The sequence below is a fragment of the Pseudopodoces humilis genome, chromosome 2, assembly GCF_049639895.1.
Source record: "Pseudopodoces humilis isolate 2021_Gansu_Grassland_sample_001 chromosome 2, ASM4963989v1, whole genome shotgun sequence".
Taxonomy (NCBI): Eukaryota; Metazoa; Chordata; class Aves; order Passeriformes; family Paridae; genus Pseudopodoces; species Pseudopodoces humilis.
In genome coordinates, this window is record NC_142201.1 from 71,142,960 (window position 1) to 71,164,591 (window position 21,632).

Consider the following 21,632-nt stretch of genomic DNA (forward strand, 5'->3'; position numbering starts at 1 on the left):
TCGCGCTGGCGGCAGTTTGAAGCCCCTCAGCCGCGCGCGCGGCCCGGCCCGGTTCGGTTTCGCTCGGCGCCGCCTCGATCCCGCTGCCTCCGCTCGGAGCCATGGACGACGTGACCAGAGGCTTCTTCGGCAAGCTGCGGGACCTGGCCCTCATGGTGGAGAAGGAGGTGAAGCAGCTGGAGCGGGCCATGCGCCGGGAGGACTCCGGTAAGGGCAGCCCGCGGCCATGGGCGGCACGCCAGGGCCTGGTGGCTTCGCAATTGTTCCTCCTTGCTCCTCTTGGGGCTCCTTGCTCGGTTTGCGTTCCCGCCTGCCACCGTTCCCCTGTGCTCCCCTGGGAGTGCCTTTGGTGGGCCTGGAGGTCAGCCTGGGAGTTGCCCGGCTGGGAATTGTTTGGGATCCTCCTCGTTATCTCTCTGAGCTCCTTTGTGGGTGTGTGGCTGAGTTTTTATCACGGAGAAAAATAGGATGACTGGGATGAAATGGAAATCACATTCCTGCTTCTCTTTCTTTTCGTGGATCGATATGGGAAAACATTTGCAGGGCACGGTCTCTCTCCGGACAGATAGCTCAGGCTTCTAATTGCGCTTATCTTGTCACGTAGCAGGCGCCGTCTTTTACACTATTTGCATTAGTCTTGGTTTCTAGTGAAACAAGTGGTGATTGCTGCGTTGAGTAAGTGAGCAGTGCATCTGCCCAAGTGCAAATACGAGGGGAGAATTCAATTTTTTGCTGATATTTGTTTTTCACTGGTCTCTATATTACTTTTTTTCTGATTTCGTCCAAAGCTCTTTAACGTAATTTTAACGTAAGTAATTCTTGACAGCCCAGGGACCTACTTGTTTTATCAATATCTGTCATATACATTATTAGCTGCAACATTAAATGGAAGCCTGGGCAGTGTCTCTGTGGAGTTTAACACACTGTAAAAAGAGCAGGTTTTTGCTGTGTAAGGTACCTGACAGGAACTAGTTCTCTTTGGTTTTGTCTGTACTGACTCTCTTTCTCTAATGTATGAATCCAACGTGTCTAAAATTATAGAAACAGAATGGTTTGAGTTGGAATGGACCTTAAAGGTCGCCTAGTTCCAACCCCTGTCAAGGGCAGGGACACCTTCCACTAGACCAAGTAGCTCAGAGCCCCATCCAACCTGATCTTGGGCACTTCCAGAGATGGGACATCCACAGCTTCTCTGGGCAACCTGTTCCAGAGTCTCATCATTCTCACAGCAAAGAACTTCCTCCTTATATCTAGTCTAAATCGTCTTTCTCTTAGTTTGAATCCATTCCCCTTGTCCTGTCACTACATGCTTTTGTAAACAAAGTCCTTAAGCAGCCTCTCTTCCAGGCTGAACAATCCCAGTTCTCTCGGCCTTTTCTTGAAGGAGAGGAGCTCCATCCTTCTAAACATCCTGGTGTCCCTCCTCTGGACTGGCTCCAGCAGGTCCATGTGCTCCCTGTGCTGGGACCCCAGAGCTGCTGCAGCCCTGCAGGTGGGGTCTGAGCAGAGCAGAGCAGAGGGTCAGAATCCCCTCCCTGGCCCTGCTGCCCACGCTGCTCTGGATGCAGCCCAGGACACCTTTGGCTTTCTGGGCTGGGAGTGCACACTGACAGCTCATGGCCAGCCTCTCATCTGCTAATACAGGAAATTGCATTTCCATGTAGATTGTTACTTTCATGCTGAAACACTAAGACACCTCTTTTGTTTTCTAAACTATTTTATGTGAACATGTGTCTTGAAGACTATGAAGATGAATCTCCACTAACAGTCTTGCTTGACCTCCATTGCCAAATCAAGACTCAGAAGGTAACATCTTAACTTGCTTCCTTGTTGAAAAATTACATGTGTGTGCATGTTCCATAGACTGATGGTTCTGTTTTGATCATTATGACACAATTCAACTTTGTTAGTCAGCAATTATAGCCCTTATTTTTATTCTCTTATCCCTAAGTCCTCATAATAACCATGGATGTTGGGATAATGCCCAAAAACTTGTGGGTGACCCAAAGTAGGTTAGCAATGTTTCTTAGTTTGCAGTCACTATTGTCACTCAGGTCAGCAAGGAACAAAGGTTACAAGGGAGTTGTAGCTGTGCCAAGGTATGAGGAGAATGACTGAGGAACAGCAGCCATCAACAAAAAAGATAAGCTTGAATGTTTTCCATGACCAGCCTTTAGAACAAAACCAATCTTCACAGAAGTTTCAGTACCTTCAGCCATTTAGTTCAGCTTGTGAAAAATGTTGTCTGTTTCTTATACAGAACCAGAAAAAATGGGTTATAGAAATGAGCAATATAGAAATAATTTAGTGATATTAAAAGTGAGGTTTACCTTCTCCTCTGCACTAATTCTTTGTACATATGGAGTAAGAGTCCAAGTTAATTGTTGTTATTTCATATTTTTCTGGAGTAAAAGCATATAATTCTCTTGGCAAGGTTACCAGTAAGTAGTTATCATATTGTAAACTGTCATTACAGTTACTTTTGTAAGTTTCCATGCACTTATGCCCTTTATATTCCTGGTATTCCATAGGTATATATGTCTGATGGTTTTCAGGTATAGAAAAGACCCAAATTCACTGCTTATCTTCATCTAAATTGCAGTTGAATACTTACTCCCAAAATGCTTAATGTGTAAACAACTACCATGGGATGATTTGAAAACCAGTATTTCTATATTCCCCTCTCTGTCCCCAAAGAAAGATGTTAGTACCAGTCTTGGCAAGAGTTACTCTGAAAAAGAAGCAATTCAAGAATTTATGAAGGCAAGTGAAACCTTGATGCAAAGAAATGCAGCACATCTTGGAAAAATAAGAGAGCTGTTCCAGAAATATGGCTACAAACCACATGTCAAAGACTCTACAGGTAATATTTCTTGTCAGTACAGTATATGAAGGAAAGTATTTTTATAAAATGTTTCTCTTTAGCTATGTGTATATTTCTGTTAGTCAGGAGATCAAGTACCTCCATGTCATTTGCTTTATAGCAATATCCAGAGGGTGAAAGATTTTGTTGTGATTGATAAATTTGGTTTGTGATAAACCAAAACACAAACACTTGGAATTAGATCTTCTGGCATGCCTTTAGGTGTGTTGGGTTTTGGGTTTTTTTCAGTAATAATTATATTCAGAAAATATGTTAGCAAGTATGTTTTTATAACCCAGAGAATTACACTGCTTCAGCTTCTCATGCATGAGGAAATATTGTAGATCCACCTCATTTGATTTGTATTCACATGTGATGGTTTCATTAAATTAAATCACCCTAGAGAATATCTTAAAATATGTGTTTCACAGCACAAATGGAACAAGAGAAGAATTATAGGAATTAGATGGCATGTGACAAGCAATAGCATCTTGATCCTTGGAGGGGAAGGAGGTCCTTAATCCAGTCAGAAAGTCTGCATACCACTGTCTGAAAAATCCAGATGTGCCAAATGAGTTAAAGTACTACACCTGTCAATGCAACACATACTCCATTTGGTATCAAGGGCCCAATCAGGCTTCAAAAAGCCTTTGACAGGGTCTTAACCTTCTCTGAGCATTATCCCAGTCATTACACAAAACAAAATTATGGTTGTGAACCATATTGATGCCAAGTTTAGTTCCTATAGCTGTTTTATACAGAGAGGGCAGAAAGCTCTGATTTTTATAGTACCTTTCTTCCTATACTCCCTTTGCCTTTAAAGAAGTCTCCTAACAGAGCTACAAGGTTAAGTTATTTAAGTTGTATTTTTGAGCTAAAAGTGTATCTAAAGACATAATACCACTGCAGACCAGAAGGTATAGTACTTTAAATAGCCTCCCTCCCTCTACCCACCTCACAGAATCAATTAAGTTGGAAAAGACTTCTGAGTCATCAAGTCCAACCTGTGGCCAAACACCACCATGTCAGCCAGACCACAGCACTGAGTGCCATGTTCAGTCTTTCCTTAAACACATCCAAAGACAGTGACTCCACCACCTCCCTGGGAAGTCATTCCAATGTCTAATTACCTGTTCTGTTAAAAAATTCTTGCGAATGTCCAACCTGAATCTCCCCTGGTGCAGCTTAAGACTATGTTCTCTTGTCCTGTTGCTTGTTCCCTGGGAGAAGAGGCCGATCCCTACCTGGCTGCACCCTCCTTTCAGGCAGTTCCAGAGAGTGATGAGGTCCCCCCTGAGGCTCCTTTTCTCCAGGCTAAACACCCTCAGCTGCTCCTCACAGCACTTCTGCCCCAGACCCTTCACCAGATTCATTGTCCTTTACTTTCTACATCATGCAGAAATGCACAAACATTTTGGTTTATCTAACTCCAAAAAGGAACAAATTACACGTTTACATATTTTTGCAGTGGACTCCTGTTTTTGAAAAAGCTGTCTCCTTTCACAAGTTTTTAGTTGCTGCTTCATAACCTTTCCTCAATACTGTTTTTCTAAAGAATGAGCATTCTAGTACTGTGTACAGTCTTTGCTCTTTTCCCAAAAACCTTTTCATGTCTGTGCAGGGAGAAAAATACACTTAGGTAAAAATCTTTGAATTTCATTTTCCCTAGAAATAATATTTACCAAGAATGAAATTCAGTAAATGTGTGACTTATAAATATAGCTTAGCCATATAAGCTTTTGATATCTGTTGTAGCTTCAGGTTCAGTGCTTTAAAGTGAAAGAAGGAATCCGGTTTTTACAACAACAAGTGAAATAATTGGAATACTGGGGAAGTGTCCCAATTTATTTTATAAATTCTTAAAACAAAAACTTCTGACATAATTTTTTTTTCATTTCTTTTCTTATAAAGAAGAGGAGGATGAAGTTAACGGTGAATCAGCAGTGTCTGTCCAGAATAAATCTGACGAAGAAAAAGCAAATGATGTATCTCACCTCTCTGCTTCTACAGAGAAGCCACCGTTGCCCAAAGACGCCCTGCATAACCCCGAGCTCTCCGATTTCGGTCTCTCACAATATGCTTTCTCCAGGCCTTGGAGCGCGCTGAGAGCACAGCACACAAGTGCGCGCCAACTAAAGTCAAAGCATGAGACTCCGCTAAAACTGCGAACACCCCGGGCTTTGCCCAAAACACCCAAGTGTAAGCTAAAGATGGATGACTATGAGTCTGCAACACCAAAACTTGAACACTTTAGCATGAGTGAACATACCATGTGTCTGAATGAAGATTACACGATGTCACTTATTCATAAAACTTCTCATACAATCAAAAAGTAAGTTACTGGAGTTCAGATTGTTTCTGTACTGAATTTTCTGTATTTTCTTCTTGCTAATCTAATGTCTTGCTCCTTTTGCCCATCTCTTTGTCTTCAGGTGGGTGATTATCTCTCAGGCGCTGGGTCCTGTGTCATTGAACTCCCTACACATCTTTTCATGTACCCATTGCAGTGCCAGATGCTGACATGAAATACATCTGGATGTGCTCCTTGCCTTGACTGCACCATAAGAACCTTCCACACACAATTTATTTACAAAGAGAAAAACACAATGTGATCTGTTGTTTTCCTTAACCAAAAGTTTGAACCGGGGCTTGTCTGCTGTAGATATTACACAGCCAGTGTAAAGGTTGCAGAAGCTTTATTAATATAAACAGAAAGCAGTTTGTAAAGCATTCAATAAATTTATAGAAGCACTGTACTGTTTCTAACATAAGCCCTGCCTTACAGTATATTCCTTTTGCTCCAGTCTTCTGCTGAAAAGACTTCTCTAGATTTTCACTGTTCTAATTATAAAGAAAAATAATTGCAGCAGTGAGGTCATGTGTATAGTTAATAGGTCATGTTTTTATAGGTAGTATTAGCAATTTCCATTTTGTTCCATTTTGAAAGCTGACAGTACCTAAATATTTGATATTCAGAGAAATTGTTTGGAAAACAAGGAACATATGCATGAAAACCACTCTAAAAATTCCACTGGTTCTACTCATTGTAAAAACTAAAAATCATATGGTTTCAACTACCTCTAAGACTTCAAAGACAAAACGGACTTGAAAACTGCTTTTTTATTTAAACTAAAGTTTGAGATGTGTTCATCTAAGTAAAATATACTGCTTTTTGGGTTTTTTTTTTAGCTTAGACATTTTGTAGAGAAGATCTAAATTTGGTTATGATAGTTAACATTACTTTTTAAACATTTAAAATAATTTTCTTTAAAGACACAGACTTGTGTGCAGGTTAGGTAAGCTTCCTCTCTGCCTGGTATTGTCTCTTAACTTCACTGTTTCACTAGAATATCTTGAATATGAAAAAATATTTTTTAAAATTTCTGTTTCCAGTGTTATGGAATTGATATTAAATAGCTTGTCACTTTGAAATAACTAAATTTTATTTCAAAATAATTTTGGTATCTCTCATTTTAAGTAGTTATGTAATTACTAAAATTACTTTAAAGCTCTATATATTTGATTAAGATAAACAATCTTATTTAAAGTTAAAAATTCAATTAAAAATCTTTTTGTGTTCACAAAACCCTTATTAATTTAAAAGCAAAAGATATTTCCTCTTGTACTATATAATTTCATAGGCAACAGGCAGTTCAAAATAAAACCCCTAACACAGAATTGATCATCTGTCCAACCCTGGACATCTGGTTTGGGTTTGTTTTTTTTCTTAATGCCTTAGATTGAAATCTCAGTGATTGATCATTTGTGCCTGGACTGAACATTTGCATAACACAAATTGCAGTAGAATCACAGATGAAAAAATCTATAAAAAATTCAGATTTGAGAAAACTAAATTTTTACTTGCATGTTCATGAATGAATACTAGAAAAGTGATTAGGTTGGCAACATTTCTTCAATTGTGACTTCTTCATAATACTTGAGAGCTAATTGGTTTGCAGGTTGTTTAAAAGAGGAGATGATACTGGAGGGAATTTGCCAGAAATGACAGTCAAGGAAATCATGGTTACTCCTGCATCAAAATCAAGTAAGAGAGCTGAGAATGGTAAGTTAAAAATCTATGAAAATAATATACATATGCACTTTTACAGTATGCATGTGTAAATGCATTGTAAACACATAGTTAATTTAAATTGTGTTTCTAGCTAAATATGGTTATTTCAGGGCAAGTCATCATATGAGTAGTAATGTCTAAAAAAACGTTGATGGCTTCTGTGAGAAAGTTTCTTACTCCCTATAAATTTTTCCTCATTCTTGTACTCATACATTCATGTACTCATTTGGAATTATGCAGAGGAATTGATCATTTTGTAACTGCAAATACGTTATCCATATTTGAAATAAAATTACTGTTTTGCCTTACTTAGCCTTTTTTTTCCGGAGAATACCCATTGGATCTATTTGAAGACAGGAAAGGAAGGGGCTAGCAAGACAGCAATTTTTCAAGAGTAGTGCTAAAACTTCTTTGAGAGGAGAAGTAGATTATTTTAAAAATCTTGAGACAAACATAGTGACAATTGAGTAAATGAGAAGGTAAATCAATGCTGATTTAAGTTGGGCTTCTCCAGCTATATTCAGTAGTGGGACTAGAACGGCTACTTTGCATTTGCTGCTTTTAAGGAATACTGTAATTTGGCTCAATCAAGCAAAATATCAACTAAAGTGATACATGTTTTAGAAAATGAAACTGGAACTGGTAATAGGAATATGTGTGTGTGTACTTCTTATTTTATTTTGCTCACCCTTGATAGCAGCAGCTGACTGGATGGCTTCTCCTATGGTATTTGTGTTCTGTACTCCGGATGTGAAGGATAAAACGAATAACACAGTATTATCAACGTCACCAGAGACAAAGGAACTGCCTCTTCCCAATCGTACAGCAACACCACAGTGTCCAGATTTTCATACAAGATGGCTAAAAGCAGAAGCTAAGGTAGTAAATAGCAATTATGTACATTTTCATACACTTTGTCTTAAGCAGATTTTAATATGTCAGCTTGGGATTCTTTTCCAATACTATTTTTTCTTATGTCACTGTAGAAGTTCTTTCTAATAGTAATTCTGTAAGAATATTTAGTAAATGCTTTACCTAACATAAGTAAATTAACTGAAGGCATTTAATACTTCTTTTGCAGCAGCAGGTAATGTCAGGGGGGAAGATTGAGTCAGTGACAAAGAACGATGCAAAAGATACACCATACAAAGAAGAAAAAATTCCGTTTGCTGCGAGCTCTGATGAGTATCTTAAACATTGTGGTGACCCTTCCCCTCCCAAACTGGAACACTATGACCATTTACTCAATACTCCTCCACCTCCAGAAATAACAAGGATACCAGATAATGTTCTAAAGGTTAGCTAATATGCTTTTCCCTAGCTAATTTTAATATCAAAATACTAGAATTAAAAGGGCCTAGTTCTATCTGAAATCCATCTATTTTGAGTTCTTAGGTAATTATTTTTATTCCTGTTTAATGTTTCCTATAGATGCTTTCCCAATATAATAAGGTATACTCTTCTAAAGCCAAGGAAACAGAGACCAAGGCAGGAACTACACGCTATGAAGGCAGTTCCACTGATTACTGCAACAAAGAGAACAGGTTTGATTACATTTTACAAACTTGGTTAAGTAATTTAATTTGTGGGAAGTACAAAGAGGCTTTAATGCACTTAGAAATTAATGTAGCTGCTTGCTTTTCTACTATCAAAGCAGCCCTTGTTTCTGTGACTAAATAACTGGGGTTTGGCATGGTGTATGGCTACCTGTTTATAAAGGACAAATATTATAGCTGATGGTGTGTTTGGATCCTCCCAAATTTTAAAAAAGAAAAGAAAAAAAAAAGGAAGGCAGAATTTTACTGTTGGTTTATCTCAAGGTATACTTTGTTCTGTGGCAATTAAAGCACCAGTGAATGTTTTCTGAGTAAATTTAGGCAGTGAAACAAAATAATTTGGAGACAACTATCTAAGTGAGAAATTATTTCACCCTTGTTTTGGTAAAGACAGAATTCTTTAAATGAAAAGCTACAATAAGTATGAGTAATCTTAGAACAATTGAATTATAGTTTTATAAAGAACACCATCAATTTGAATATAAAAAAGCTTTTATGACAACTTTATCAAAGCATACATATTCCTGATTCAATGTAATCTATATTATGCTTATTGATTATCTGTTAAACTTAAGAGTCTGTAGAGTCTATTATTTAAATAAGAGGTACAAGAAATATGTAAGGAACAACAACCCAGAGTGAAACTGATAAAAGTTGGTATCTTACTATACTTGGGAGTTGGAATCCATTTGAGTCATCTCACTTTAGCTGACTCTTTTTTTTGTTGTCAAAATAAAAAAGACAAGTTTTCAATATTTCTGTCTTCTGCTAATTAAAAATATGATTTAAATAAGCTCATGATTACATCTGGGTATATTTTCAGAGGATATCATGGAGTTTTCAAGACAAACATCTGAAATCAAACTGAAGACCATGTTGAAACTTTCACATTCATGGATCTTATCACCAAACCAGAACAAGTTCAAAAAGCAAAAGGAAATACTGATGGGAAGAAAGAGCCATACCGAGAAAAGGCTTTTTTAATGGAGAAAAATTCTTTATCCATTATGTGGATAAACTTGTTTGAACTAACAGCTTGTGCTTAATTTTCTATTGACATTATTGTCAAAATGTATTGAGGAGTTTTAAACATATGGCACTACAAAGAGGAATGAAGATCCATGTACAAGGTGGTACTTCAGTTGTTTGTTGTGTAGGATTGCATTTGCAGTAGGCTGTAGAGAGTACACTCAGGTTGTAATAAAAGGTAAGTCCAGTATATTGCTTTAAAAAGAGGATATCTCTGGCTGTTCTGGTGACTGTCATTTTAGGGCTGAGGCTGTCCTCTGGTACTTCAACAGTATTTGGTATCTTCAACAGAAACAAGTAAATTGTTTTGTATTGGAAGAGTAACTCTTGCTTTAGTGTTTAAAGTACTTCTGTGCTTTTAGTCCTTTCTGCGTTGCTAAGATGTATCTGACACATTCCTGCATCAGACGGACTGTTACCGCTCTGGCAGACAGGTATTTCCCATGCGGCTTCTTTATTTATACTTCAACGTTGTATCAGGTGCTGTGCATCTGGTTTCTTTGTAGCCCTAGAAGGTGACTCTTGCTCTACTGTGAACAATTTGAAAATGGGTGATTATTACTGGTTATGTGTATCTTCAGCTGCTTGGAAGAATTTGCTGGTAGGCCTGTAGGTGATTGCTTCCTCTCCTGCTGCTGCCATGTGTATTCTCTTCAGTGCTGGTGTCACTTCTAACCCTTTACTAGCTGACCAAGCTGAAGTTCTCAGAGCTGTTTGGCACTCTTTTGGTAGTCATAGTAACTAGGATTTTTTTCTACCTGCACTTTTTCTGTTTTCCACTAGAAAACCCAGCTCCATATCCTTGTTTGAAGCCAGTTTGCTGTTTCCAGTGTCAGCTTTTCCTCTAAGTGACTGAGGACTGTTCTTAGCGTTTGCCTTCCAGCTGATGACTGAAATTCTGTCATTTCTATGAGGGCAAACATGCAACACATGAGAGACTGTCCCAGGAGATGAGAATAAGTGGGTGTTTTTCTGAACTCAGCTCCACATTTTTTTTTTGACTCTTCAGGATATGCAAACATCTAGAGATTCCCACAAGTATTTCTTCATTTGCTTAGACTTGTCCTGGTTAAAACTTAACAAGTAAAGGTGCCTTTTTTCCTGCTATTAGTAATTTTCCATTATAAGCATACAACAAATTAATTGGAGAAAGTGATTTTTTACTAGTTCTGACCTAGGCACACTGTCATCGAAATTGATAGTTTCTGTTTAAAAGTGTGTATGTATTAGTGTGTCAGTCTGTGAGCTTAATTAACACTATTGGATACTAAATAAATCTGTCTCAAATGCTTTGTGTGTGCTATAAGAACACTTATTTGCTCTACCCATCCTCTTCAGAGAGTGAAGGCCACACCTGCTTCCAGCTTTTTCATAGATTAAAAACCTGGTGGGGTGAATGCTGCTTCTGAAATTTAATGGCCTTGGAAAGGCACAAAGTATTCTTGCTGCAGAACAAGAAGGTTTCAACCAGACAGATTTACCAGCACTAAACAGGAGGGATTTCACAGCCTGCATTTTCTTTCCTGCCCTGAAGCAAGCCAGATACTCTTTTAACATGAAATGGAGCAAGCAGCACTACTGTCCCAGACCTTGATGTATTCCCCCTGCCTTCAACTAATTAAATTCACAAAGGGCTTAGAAAAGTCTCTTCCCTAAACTTGAGAACAACTCGGCACTCCACTGTGTTTTCCTCCATTAGAGAGCTGTGGAGCTGTACCTTGCAGTGCTGAGGTTCTCCTGCAAGTCACTTGCATAATTTTGCTTGCCTATTAATATTTTTTGCTACATATTATTAACTAATAATTATCTTCATTATGACAAATGAAACCTTAAAATCTTCTGGTCTACTCAAGCTATTGTGACATGATATAGGGATGAGACTTTTTGGAATCAAGAAATTAAGTTGTGTCGGTTTTGTTTTTCTTGCCGGCAATATTACTCTAACACACATAATATTGTTGTTTGTATTTGTATTCTTTTTCTATAGGCAAAGCAATGCTCTGAGATAGATATAATCACGGCAGCAAAACAAAAACTAATTTCAGTTTGCTGTACTACATCTTTGAAATTCCTTTAGGTTTCAGGATGTCCTAAACAATAGTTTGAATAATGGCGGGGGAGGGCAGAAATGGCAGTGAAAGTGTAAGCACTGGAACACTGCTGAGAGAGGCAGTGGAGTCTCCTTCTCTGTAAATATTCAAAACACACCTGGATGCAATCCTGTGCAATCTGCTATAGCATGGGGGGTGGGACAGGTGGCTGTGTGGCTGTCTGAACAAACCAAGGATGTGGCCATGGGGCTGGAAGAGGGTAAAACTCTTAAGCCAGTGTTGCTGCTGGAGAAAGTTTCATCCAGCTGCACTCTAAACTTAATAACACATCAAACATCAAAGTGGGAACAATGCAAAATAACCTAAATTTTACATGTTGGTTTTTTGTGGGGTGAATCTCTTCAACAGCATTGGCCTGTCAGGAAGTGCCATTTGGATAACCAGTAGCCACGTAAGCAGCAAACACAGTGGTTCTGTAAGAGACAGTCATCACCTGGAAACAAGCAAAATTGCCAGAGAACAGTTTTGTGTTGCGCTTTATTTAGTTTAACTGGAGGCTGCTTCCACTAGAGCCTGTTTCACCAATTCCCTTGCACAGAATCTAGGGGTTATACAGTTTTACAATGGATTTCTTCATTTGCCAAGACACTGAAAGGCTAATTATTTTTGTTTTCTAGTTTGCCCTTCCCAACAGTAATCTCAAGCTCAGCTTTAGCCTGTGTGAGTGCTGGGTCAGATGTAAGGGAAGGGTGAGAAGGGGATCACATCTCCTAGCAGTGCCTGCTCTCAGAAATTTTGTGCTAGCCCAGCACAAAATTGCTTTTCAGTATTTAAAAACATCTGGGAAGTAACCATAAAAGCATAGCCTTTACTTTTCCTTCATTTGCTATGGTTCTTAATTTTTTTTTTCTTTTTTTTCTTTTTTTTTTAAGTATATCAAAAGTATCAGCTGACAGAACCCCCCTAATCCCATTTGTTGTCAAAGGAACATCTCAATTGTTCTGCTCAGGAAGCCCCTTAATAAGGTGGTCAGTGCTTCCTTATCTGGGAAATACTTTGCCTCACACAATCATAGGTCTCTCGGTGGTATGAAACTTCTGAGATGGTTGTCAAAGGGATAATTGACAAGCATTGCTTCTAGTGTCTCCCATTGTGCTTTTATTCATGTTTTTATTAACCACCAGAGTAATAATTGGACTCCAGGCTTCCTTGTTTTTTTTAAAGCACCATGGATGCTTTAAATTTCCTTTAAAATGTTGTATTTGCTTTGTTCCCTCTTGTCCCTATTCAAATGTTCCAGCACTCTTGGCAGTTGCACACACTCCATCAACAGCTGTAGCTGGTGTTGGATCTGCCTTCTGGTTTGGGAGTACCTTGTTGTTTCCCCATGAGACAATAATACAGATACTGTAGTGTTTCTAAGGAGCAAAGACAATATCCAGTGGCCACACTGTGGAATCACACATATATTTTCCAAAGGAGCACAATTTTCTGCCAGGAAGACATTGGTGATGCTGCCAGTACCAGCTTAAATGTAAGACTTTACACCAATACCTACTTTTTTACAAAGGGGCAGTTGACATAGCAGGGAGCTGACCAGATGCAGGAATTTCTTTGAATTTGTCTTGCCTAATGCAAGTTGAAGAGTTTTTTTAAAAAGTAGCACAAATGCATGGGAAATGGTCCATGGAATAAGATGCTCTGTCACACAGGCATTTATGTGGGAAGAGGTCAAGCAAAGCATAGTTGCAGAATATCCAGCCGGAAGGTGTTCAAATTGCTTCCACAGTTTTTGACATATTGTATTCCTGGCTTAAAGCCCTGGGGTTACATTCTCTAATGATTGCTTTCAAAATTGTTGTAAACCAATCTAGGGCCTTCTGCATGTTCCCACCTTTCCTCCCCCAGCTGCAGGTCCCACACTGTAGGTTATTGCTTGCATCACAGCAGTTGTGGCTGCAGGGAAATCCATTCCACTTTCCCAACCACTGGGAGCTAATTACCGTTTTTCAGGGTTAAATTGTACAGGGACTGCACTGACCCAAATCACTGCCTGCCTGCAAAAGCCTTGGCAGTTGTTGAGGCATGAGAAGGGAAAGGATGGGTGTGGGAGCCACGATGTCCTCCTTTCCTGGCTGGGTGAATCCTATCCTGTCTATCTAGCTGCTTTGGTAAGGCTGCCTAAAGCTGTTTCTCTATAATCACTTTGGTGGCAGCTGCAGAAATTCCTCCTCTTCACTACAACACCCAACACTCCTCACCAACTCCCCTCTCACTGGAACAACTTGGGTGGTTGTGCATGAATTGGGCTGGAGAGAACAGAGCTGCTAGGACTAACCTGGCACTTGCAAGAGGGCCCTATCCATAAGTGCAGCATTGGTGTGGTTTGTTCCTGCTTGTGTAGGCTGCTGTGGCTGGTGAGACCTATTTGAAACCTTTAGTACTTCCATAAGCATGTGCTTCCTGTCTCCCTTTCTAGCATAAGCCTCCTGCTCTCCAGAAATATTGTTACGGCAAAGGCAGTGGGGATGGGGCATGCTTTACCAGCTTTACCCAACCTGGACTCTACACAGCCTCAGCTGAGCAAGCATTTGAGGGCATTCAGGGACTGCTGTGTGCCTGGTACTCTTCCTCAAATGCCCTCATGGAAACCACTGTTTTGGTTTCCCCTCCTGTCCTCTAAAGCCTGGGCCAAGTGCAGGCCCCTGTTAAAGATCCCCAGGTCTTTTTAAGTCTGAAAACACTACCTCGTGTTTGCCTGAAGCACAGCTTGGGGAATTGACAGCTCAGCCAGCAGCTGGAGGAGCTCACCCAGAGGAGCCCTTGAGGCTGTCATTTGCACTGGATTTTCGTGCTGAGTGTTGAGGAGGTCAATTTAGGTTTTGGGTGAGGTTGTTTCTATTTAAGCCTGTCAGTTCTGTGAGATTGGAAATACCCCAGGGAGGGTCCCAAACACCCCAGCCCCTCTGACCCCAGCCATTAGGCAGTTAGGACCTTGCCCCAGTATGCCAGCCAGACACCTCCTCACCACTGGCAGGTGTTTGTGGCCAGGTGCACAACACCACATGGGTGTTTTGCAAGGCACATGCCACAGGGGGAACCGATGCTGGTTTTTTTAACCCATCTGAGTCACACAAAGTCCAGACACGAGGGCTTAGACAGCAGCAGATAATTGGATTGCTTTGGTTTTGGCAGGTTGAATCTTAGCTGTTGCATTACTTATAGTGCTGCTCTTTGAACACTACCCTCCCTGGTAGTCATCATTCACCTGCTCTGACACGACAGGATTTCAGAGACCTCCTCATTTTTCCATGCTTTCCAATGCAAAAGTGAGAACTTGCTGATAATGTTTGATGTGTTCCTGCTGCATCACAGCTGTTACTGCTTTTGAAGCAGAGCTGTAAAGTAAAATTTAAGTCTTCACAACTGCTCCAGTCAGATGGCAAACACAGAGGGAAGACTATGCTGCTGCCCAGCTTGCTGAAAAAGTGTGGGAGTTGTCCTCCATCTTTACACTAAGGAGGCAATCAACCCTTACACCATGACCTCTCCCAAAAGTGTTGCAGAACTTCTCTCAGGCTTGTGCTGCCACTGCAACCAGTGCTGGCTTTCTGATGCTGTAGTCTCTGTTTGTGGCCGTACATATGTATGTACCTATACTGGAGGGATGATGAAATCGGAAGGTGACTGTGAAAACTTAATTAAGGCCTGAGTATGTGGAAAAGAATCTTTTTTCCTCCTGTTAACTGAAAACCTGTCTAATGATCAACAGTGGCAGCAATATTTAAGTGAGGCGTTACAAGGTAATGGTGTGGGGGTTGTGGAAAAAAAATAGCATTTTTTTATATAAAAAGAAGGTATTCTTTTCTGTTTATTAGATTGAAAAAAAAAAACAACATTGGCTTAGGTGCATAAAATGAGGGGGGAAAATTAGAACTAAAAGTCAAATTTGCTTGGGGAAGCACAGCAGAGAGTCCTTCATGACAGGCAGGAAAGACACACCAGAAGAGACACAGAAAGAGGAAGAAGCCCCATGTATGGGAGCAGGGCAGCCTCCAGTAGCTGCTACTTTTTTAGGTAAAAAAGAAATTAGGGGAAGTTAACTTGGTTCTGTAGCTGGGTCTATTTGACTGTGCTGCACCCCACAGGCAGGATGTAAAATGCTTCTGGCCCTGCCAGGGAGCCCAGCTCACTGGGCTTGCTGCTGCAGCCAGAGGCCAGGGAACACAGGCTGGAGACCTGCAGGAGTGATCTGGATGTTTGTCTCTTGTTGGAGGCAGAGAAAGACGGTCCTCTGAGAAAGGACAGGGAGAAGGGGATGCTCGGAGAGACTCTGGAAGGGAGGTGGGGGTCTGGTATCACTGGCAGGGCATGGGCAGGAGAAGGATTACCTCTGTGAAGTGTTACAAGTCAGGAAACCTCTTCTGGAGAGCAAAATTGCAACTCCCTCACTTAGAACCCAGAGAAGGGGGACAGAAGAGAGTTAAGGCATGGGCAGAACTACCTCAGACTGAACCAAGGGACTCCTGAGAAGTAAAAAAGAAAAAAGCAAACATAGATCCCAGCTCATGACACAAAGCACATTTTGTCCTCAGCAGACAGGAACCTTTACTTCAGTCCTAGCCTCTGCTCAGGCCTTGGGTGAGGAAGGTGGAGATTCTAACGAGCAGTTACTGCTTCTGCTCCTGCCCGTGCCTTGCTCTGAGCACACAGGGGCTCAAGGTGCAGAAACCAAGCACCTGGTCCTGCCCACACCAGCTGGATGCTCCCAGTCAGCCAAGGACAGCTGGACCCTCTGCTGGAAGACCAGAAGCATCTCCCCCTGCAGTGACAGAGGGAATCCAGCTGGCAAGCACTGAGCTAAGTCCCACCCTGCACCACTTTGCTGGGACATAGGTCACCCCTTCTTCATCCCGCTCCTTAAGGTACCAGGCAACACCAGACACACCAGTCTTCCAGCTGCCCCATGGACAACTGAGATCCCTGAGCTACCCCTTCCTCCATTTTCAGATTCTAGAAACTGAGTGCTAAACACCCTCCACACCCCCCAGCACCATTAGTAACTTCTAACACAGAGCAGCCTCAAGCACTGAAACACCACTAAACAGTCAAAAGATTAATAACATCAATTTTTATTCCAAACAAGACAGAACTACAGAACACCTGTAACCCTCCTGGTCATATTTCATGGAAGTCTTCAGAACACTGGACACACTAACTTACTACTCAGACTGTAACAATTAGGGATAGGATGATGGTGCTGCTGAAGGGGTTTCTTCTAAACAAACTAGATGTTCATGTTTAAGGGTTAACTTCTACAATGCTCAGCTTTGTCTTCAGGTACTTGGCAACAAAAGCAAAAAAATAAGCCTGCTTTAGAACAGCAAGTAGGAGTAATCAGAATATGTAATCATACAAAGAGAAGTAAGACTTTAGTAAGGTCTCATGCGGCTTGATGGGGGTGGTGCACGATTCGGAGGGGTAATTGCTATATCCAAATAGTCTCCTATCTGGAATTTCTGAGACTGCAATGTCATGGAATCATCTGTGCCCTTCCTGCCCGACATGGTGCTGCCGATCTCCTTCACCCTGTGAGTAGCAGAGGAAAGGCAAATTAGTTATCAGTGGCCAATCTCTCCAGATGTCCAAAACAGGAACTGCACTGGTTCACAGCTCCCTTCCCATGCCACCCCCTGCACTGCACACATGTGGCTGTGTACTCAAAACACTGGGGTTTTTCTCTGCAGACCTGGGTGCATCAAGAAAAGCTACACCAACTGCTCTTTTTCACAGCACAGAGGAGCCTTCTACCCTATTATGTTAAATATTAGTGAGAACCCCTTACCCCCTGCCATACAGACAAAGCACAAGACCCCACCAGATTCCAAAGCAGGGTACATCCACTGGACACTGACAAAGATTAGCTCATATCATTTTGGAGGAGAAACACCTGCAACAAGATCACTGCTGTAACTCAGGTGCAAGACCTACCAGGAACAAAGCATCATCTCAGGTTGGAGGGCCATGTTCCAGTTGCCAATACAGCAACCACTGCCCTCTAGCACACAGGTTCATAGTTTTGGGAACACATTGACAGGGATAGTCACCAGCACAATTTAAGGTTGTAGCAGTCACCATACAAAACTTCAGAAGTTTGGTATGTGGATTCTGAACTTTAAATCAGTATTAATAAAGAACAATTTACTGTTCTGGTGCCCCAAGTATTCTATTAACTTACAGAAGAAATGTCATTTACCTATAGCCAGGCCTCTTGAGATCTGTAAAAACAATTGCAAAGTTGAAATGTGTGCCCTTCTTCCGTGCTTCTGGGTAAACTTCTTTCACTAAGCTGGTCAGCTCTTTCAGAGTTGCATCCATCCTAGATTAAACAAACAAATCAAAGTGCTTCACACTCTCCAAGGAACAGTAAAGAAAGCTTCCCAAAACATTTAAGATGGAATCAATATATTGCTACAACTTAACTATATGTTTCTCTGCCTTGGCCTACCTATGTCCACAGTTACCGATTGTAACACCTGGGAGAATTCACCAGGTAGGGCACACTGGAGGCAACATGCTCTAGTGCAAATGTGTCTGATTCACTGGAATATTCAGATCAATCTCTTCATCTCTGTATACATTTCAACATCTGCATCTCCAGGCCTCTCTGAAGAGTTGCCATTTAAACAGCAGGAGCCTTTTTTTTAAATACATTCACACAAAGTACAGTGTAAGAGTTTCCTCACCTAAGCTGACATGTGTATTAGAATAAGCTTATTAACTGTTAGAGGAAATGTAAGAAAAGCAGAAAAATAAAATAGCTTTCCATTTCTGTCCTACCAGGCAGCACTCCTTTACCCAGCCTTCAACCAGAGCAGGGCTAAAGCTCATGTCTAGAATTTCAAGAACAAAAGTACTCAGTCATCACAAGTAAAGTGTCTCTAATTATACAGACTGTGCACTCACTCCATGCTTCAGGCAACCAAGAAGCAGTGTGTTGACAGACAATGCCCATTCTGACTTCTGCAGATGGGAAACAACTCAGACACCACCAGCAGCCTGGACAGAGTCCATAAATCCCACTTAGAAGTAAATTAGAACTGCATGCTTTGGTATCCACAAAAACTGATTTATTCAACTACACAACCTATGAGTTACAACTCTGGCAAACATCATGCAGGGTTTAAAAAGCAGCGTAATTCCTTTTTAAAGGCATTATTCAAAATACTACAAACAAAGCCTAACATGTTTGCAATGGAGACTAAGGCAGTTCTCCAAAATAAATCTGAGAGTGATAAAAAGCAGCTCTCTGTTAAAGCACTGCTACCTGGCCATGCAAAAAGAAAACTCATTACTCCACTCTCAGAGGAGTCCGAGTTAAATCAAGAAACCATTCACACGTTTCGAGCCTTCTGGGACAATTACATCTACTGAATAAACGGAACAAAATATACGCATTAAAGGAGAACCTCTGCGTTGAGAAGATGTGCTGTGATAACCATCGCCACAGCACAAGCCACCGATTACATGCAGCAGTAAATAGGCACTTCAGCCGCACTAAATCTCAGTGGCTGAGCGCTCACTGCCGCGCAAAGCTGCGCTTCCAGAGCTAACTCCTCTCAGCTGCCAGGGCACAGCCATAGCCGCTCCACACCAGCAGCAGCGAAAACTGCTCGGAGCCTGCACAGCTCCTCCTGGCCCCTGGGGCCCAGGCGAGGCCCGGCTGGTCCCGCGCCATGGCCAGGCGCAGAGGAGGTGTCACTCACCAGGTGTAGATCTGCAGCTCGCTGGAGGGCACGTTGCCGCGGGAGAACTCGTCCATGCGGTGGTGCCGCCCATTGTTGGTGGTGAAGACGCGAAGCAGCAGCGGGCACGTCTGCGGGGTGAGGAGGGGATGAGAATGAGGATGGGGACGGGGATGAGGGCGAAGAGACGCAGGGGTGGGGATTACGATGAGAGGTCGTTCGCCACGCCCCCCCCCCCTCCGCCGGAGGCCTCTCCTCGTCACTACACCTCACCACTCCCCCCACCCCCCGCTGTCCGCCCTGGAGCGGCCGGCGAAGCGGCGCGGCACCAGCAGCCCGCACTCGGGACACCTTCTCGCGGTCGATCGGCTTCTCCGGCTCCTTCTTGATCTCCTCCTGCGTCACCCGCGACTCCACCGCCATCTTGCCGCGCCGCTCCCGGATGTCGCGCCGCGCGCCGCCCATCTCGCGAGAGCAGGGGCGGGGCGAGCCCGGCGGGGCTCCTCCCCCAGGCCTGAGGCACCGCCCTTCCCTCAGGGAGCCGCCGGTCTCGTACAGGGGAAAGTTGCACAGCGAACCGCTCTAAGAGCCTCAGGGTGAGATAAACTAGCGGGAAATCTACTCAGAATCTAGTTTCCCTTAATATTACATTTAGGGAAAGAGCAAATGCATACGCTTCCCATTTTCTTTTTTTTCTTTTTTTTTTTTTTTCCCACATGTGGAATCTTTTATTAGGTTAAATTTGAGTCTGCAGTTGTGTCTTACAAAATAAGGGAGAATATATAATATCTATAAAAGAGTACAAAATACGTGGTTTTGTGGTAGCTTTTTTTAAAATGTCGAGAGCTGCTTGTTACTCAAAGCGATGGGGGAAGAGGGGCTCAGTTGTTTTCACAGAATTTACTTTTGGATCACTTCCACTGAATTTATTTCTCGTTTTGAGAGTAAAACTGTAAAAATAATTACAGTTCCCTGTAAAAATAAGCAGAAGCGTGCTCTCAGGTGCAAGATAATCACACATCAGGGACTCAAAGATTTGCTGAGACTGTAGGAGGCTGCCCGCTCCAAACCCTGCTCGAAGCAGCATCAGCAAGGGCTGCACGGATTCTGAGTATGCCCAAGGATGGAGATCCCTGGGCAACCTGCTCCAGGGCTCAGTCGTCTCTGCAGTTAAAAAAAAAATAGAAACTAACAAAAAAGTTTATTTCTTTTGTCAGTTTGTGCCCTTTACCTCCGGTTCTGTTGCGGGACGTCGCTGAGAAGCCTGGCTGTCAGCCTCTGCTCCTGCCCCCCAAGTATTCCCATACAGTGAGCCGTGTCTGTGAACAATCCCAGCTCACTCAACCTGTCTTCGTAGCGCACATCCTCCCATCCCTTAAGCACTCCGTTAAGCCGTATTTGATGCTATATTATTGCGGTGTGCCTGCACTCCTCACATCATTCTCTGTTGGTGCTTGCAGCAGAGAACAGCAGTGCCACCGGAGCTGTCGCAGGTTGTGCCGTACGCGCCCCTGAGTCAGGGGGCTCCGGGTGCCTTTGGGCTGCTGTCCCGAGTGTAAGTCTAGCACCACAAGTAAGTATTTTAAGTTCTCCACCATGCAAAAAGCAACTGCTTGTTTAGGTGTTTTAAGTGTTGAAGTACCTGTGCTCTAAGGGTGATGTGGTTTGATTTCACTCTTCTGAACACTGTAGATGCATGTTTCAAAGGCATTATTTATTGAAAAAAATATTTAGGGGAGAAAAATATTATTAAAATATAAAGGGAGATAAATATTATAAAAATGCATTTGCATGTTATGTTTCTCTGTATATCATAAAAAAGAAAAAGGGTTATGAGTCCATACTACAAAAAAAAAAAAAAAAAAAAAAGCTCTTGCATTTCACTCTAATATAAGAAACAGTATTTGGTTTAAAATGTTGATTTATGGCTCACCAAATACAGGACAAAAGAACCAGCAACCTACTACAGTTGACCCTCAGTTTTTATTAACTTCCTTTTGTAGTAGTCTGGATAGTGTTGTACAGTTTTTAATCTATATTAAGTTAGAGAAAATCATCATTTTGTTACCATAGGCAATGAGTCAGCCTTGCCACCATTCGTGGATTTTGATTTCCCAGGCAACAATTCAGTTTATCACTCTAATAAAATTAATTATATCTGCCATGATAATACACACTTTGGGCTCAGTGTGTGAACTACCATTTCTGAAACAAAGGAATCTATGTCAAGTATTGTAAGGGAACAGCTGTAACAAATAAAGCACAATTCTGTTACAAATCTGAGTAGTTCCTTCTGTTAGAACTTTGTGATTACAT

General features: G+C 41.7%; 2 protein-coding genes across 5 annotated transcripts; one reads left to right on the forward strand and one right to left on the reverse strand.

Moving 5' to 3' along the window:
- The first annotated feature begins 18 nt into the window (after positions 1 to 18).
- Positions 19 to 10,810, forward strand: SKA3 (spindle and kinetochore associated complex subunit 3). Of its 4 annotated transcripts, none has more exons than XM_005516757.3 (9): positions 19 to 207; positions 1,742 to 1,806; positions 2,698 to 2,863; positions 4,775 to 5,195; positions 6,823 to 6,926; positions 7,633 to 7,814; positions 8,017 to 8,232; positions 8,367 to 8,479; positions 9,315 to 10,810. In XM_005516757.3, exons 1-9 carry the CDS (start codon positions 102 to 104, stop codon positions 9,346 to 9,348), a joined length of 1,407 nt encoding a protein of 468 aa, XP_005516814.2. In that variant the 5' UTR covers positions 19 to 101; the 3' UTR covers positions 9,349 to 10,810. The 4 variants fall into 4 exon arrangements, with proteins under 4 accessions (XP_005516814.2, XP_087908363.1, XP_087908361.1 ...); XM_088052237.1 differs by having other exon boundaries at positions 8,020 to 8,232; XM_088052235.1 differs by having other exon boundaries at positions 7,636 to 7,814.
- A 5,877-nt stretch (positions 10,811 to 16,687) lies between these two features.
- On the reverse strand, positions 16,688 to 19,781 carry SAP18 (Sin3A associated protein 18). Its single transcript, XM_005516259.3, has 4 exons — positions 19,668 to 19,781; positions 19,338 to 19,447; positions 17,828 to 17,950; positions 16,688 to 17,160 (listed from the first exon to the last, which is right to left on the reverse strand). The coding sequence occupies exons 1-4, from the start codon at positions 19,779 to 19,781 to the stop codon at positions 17,004 to 17,006; spliced, it is 504 nt and encodes a 167-aa protein (XP_005516316.2). The 3' UTR covers positions 16,688 to 17,003.
- Positions 19,782 to 21,632: the final 1,851 nt, after the last annotated feature.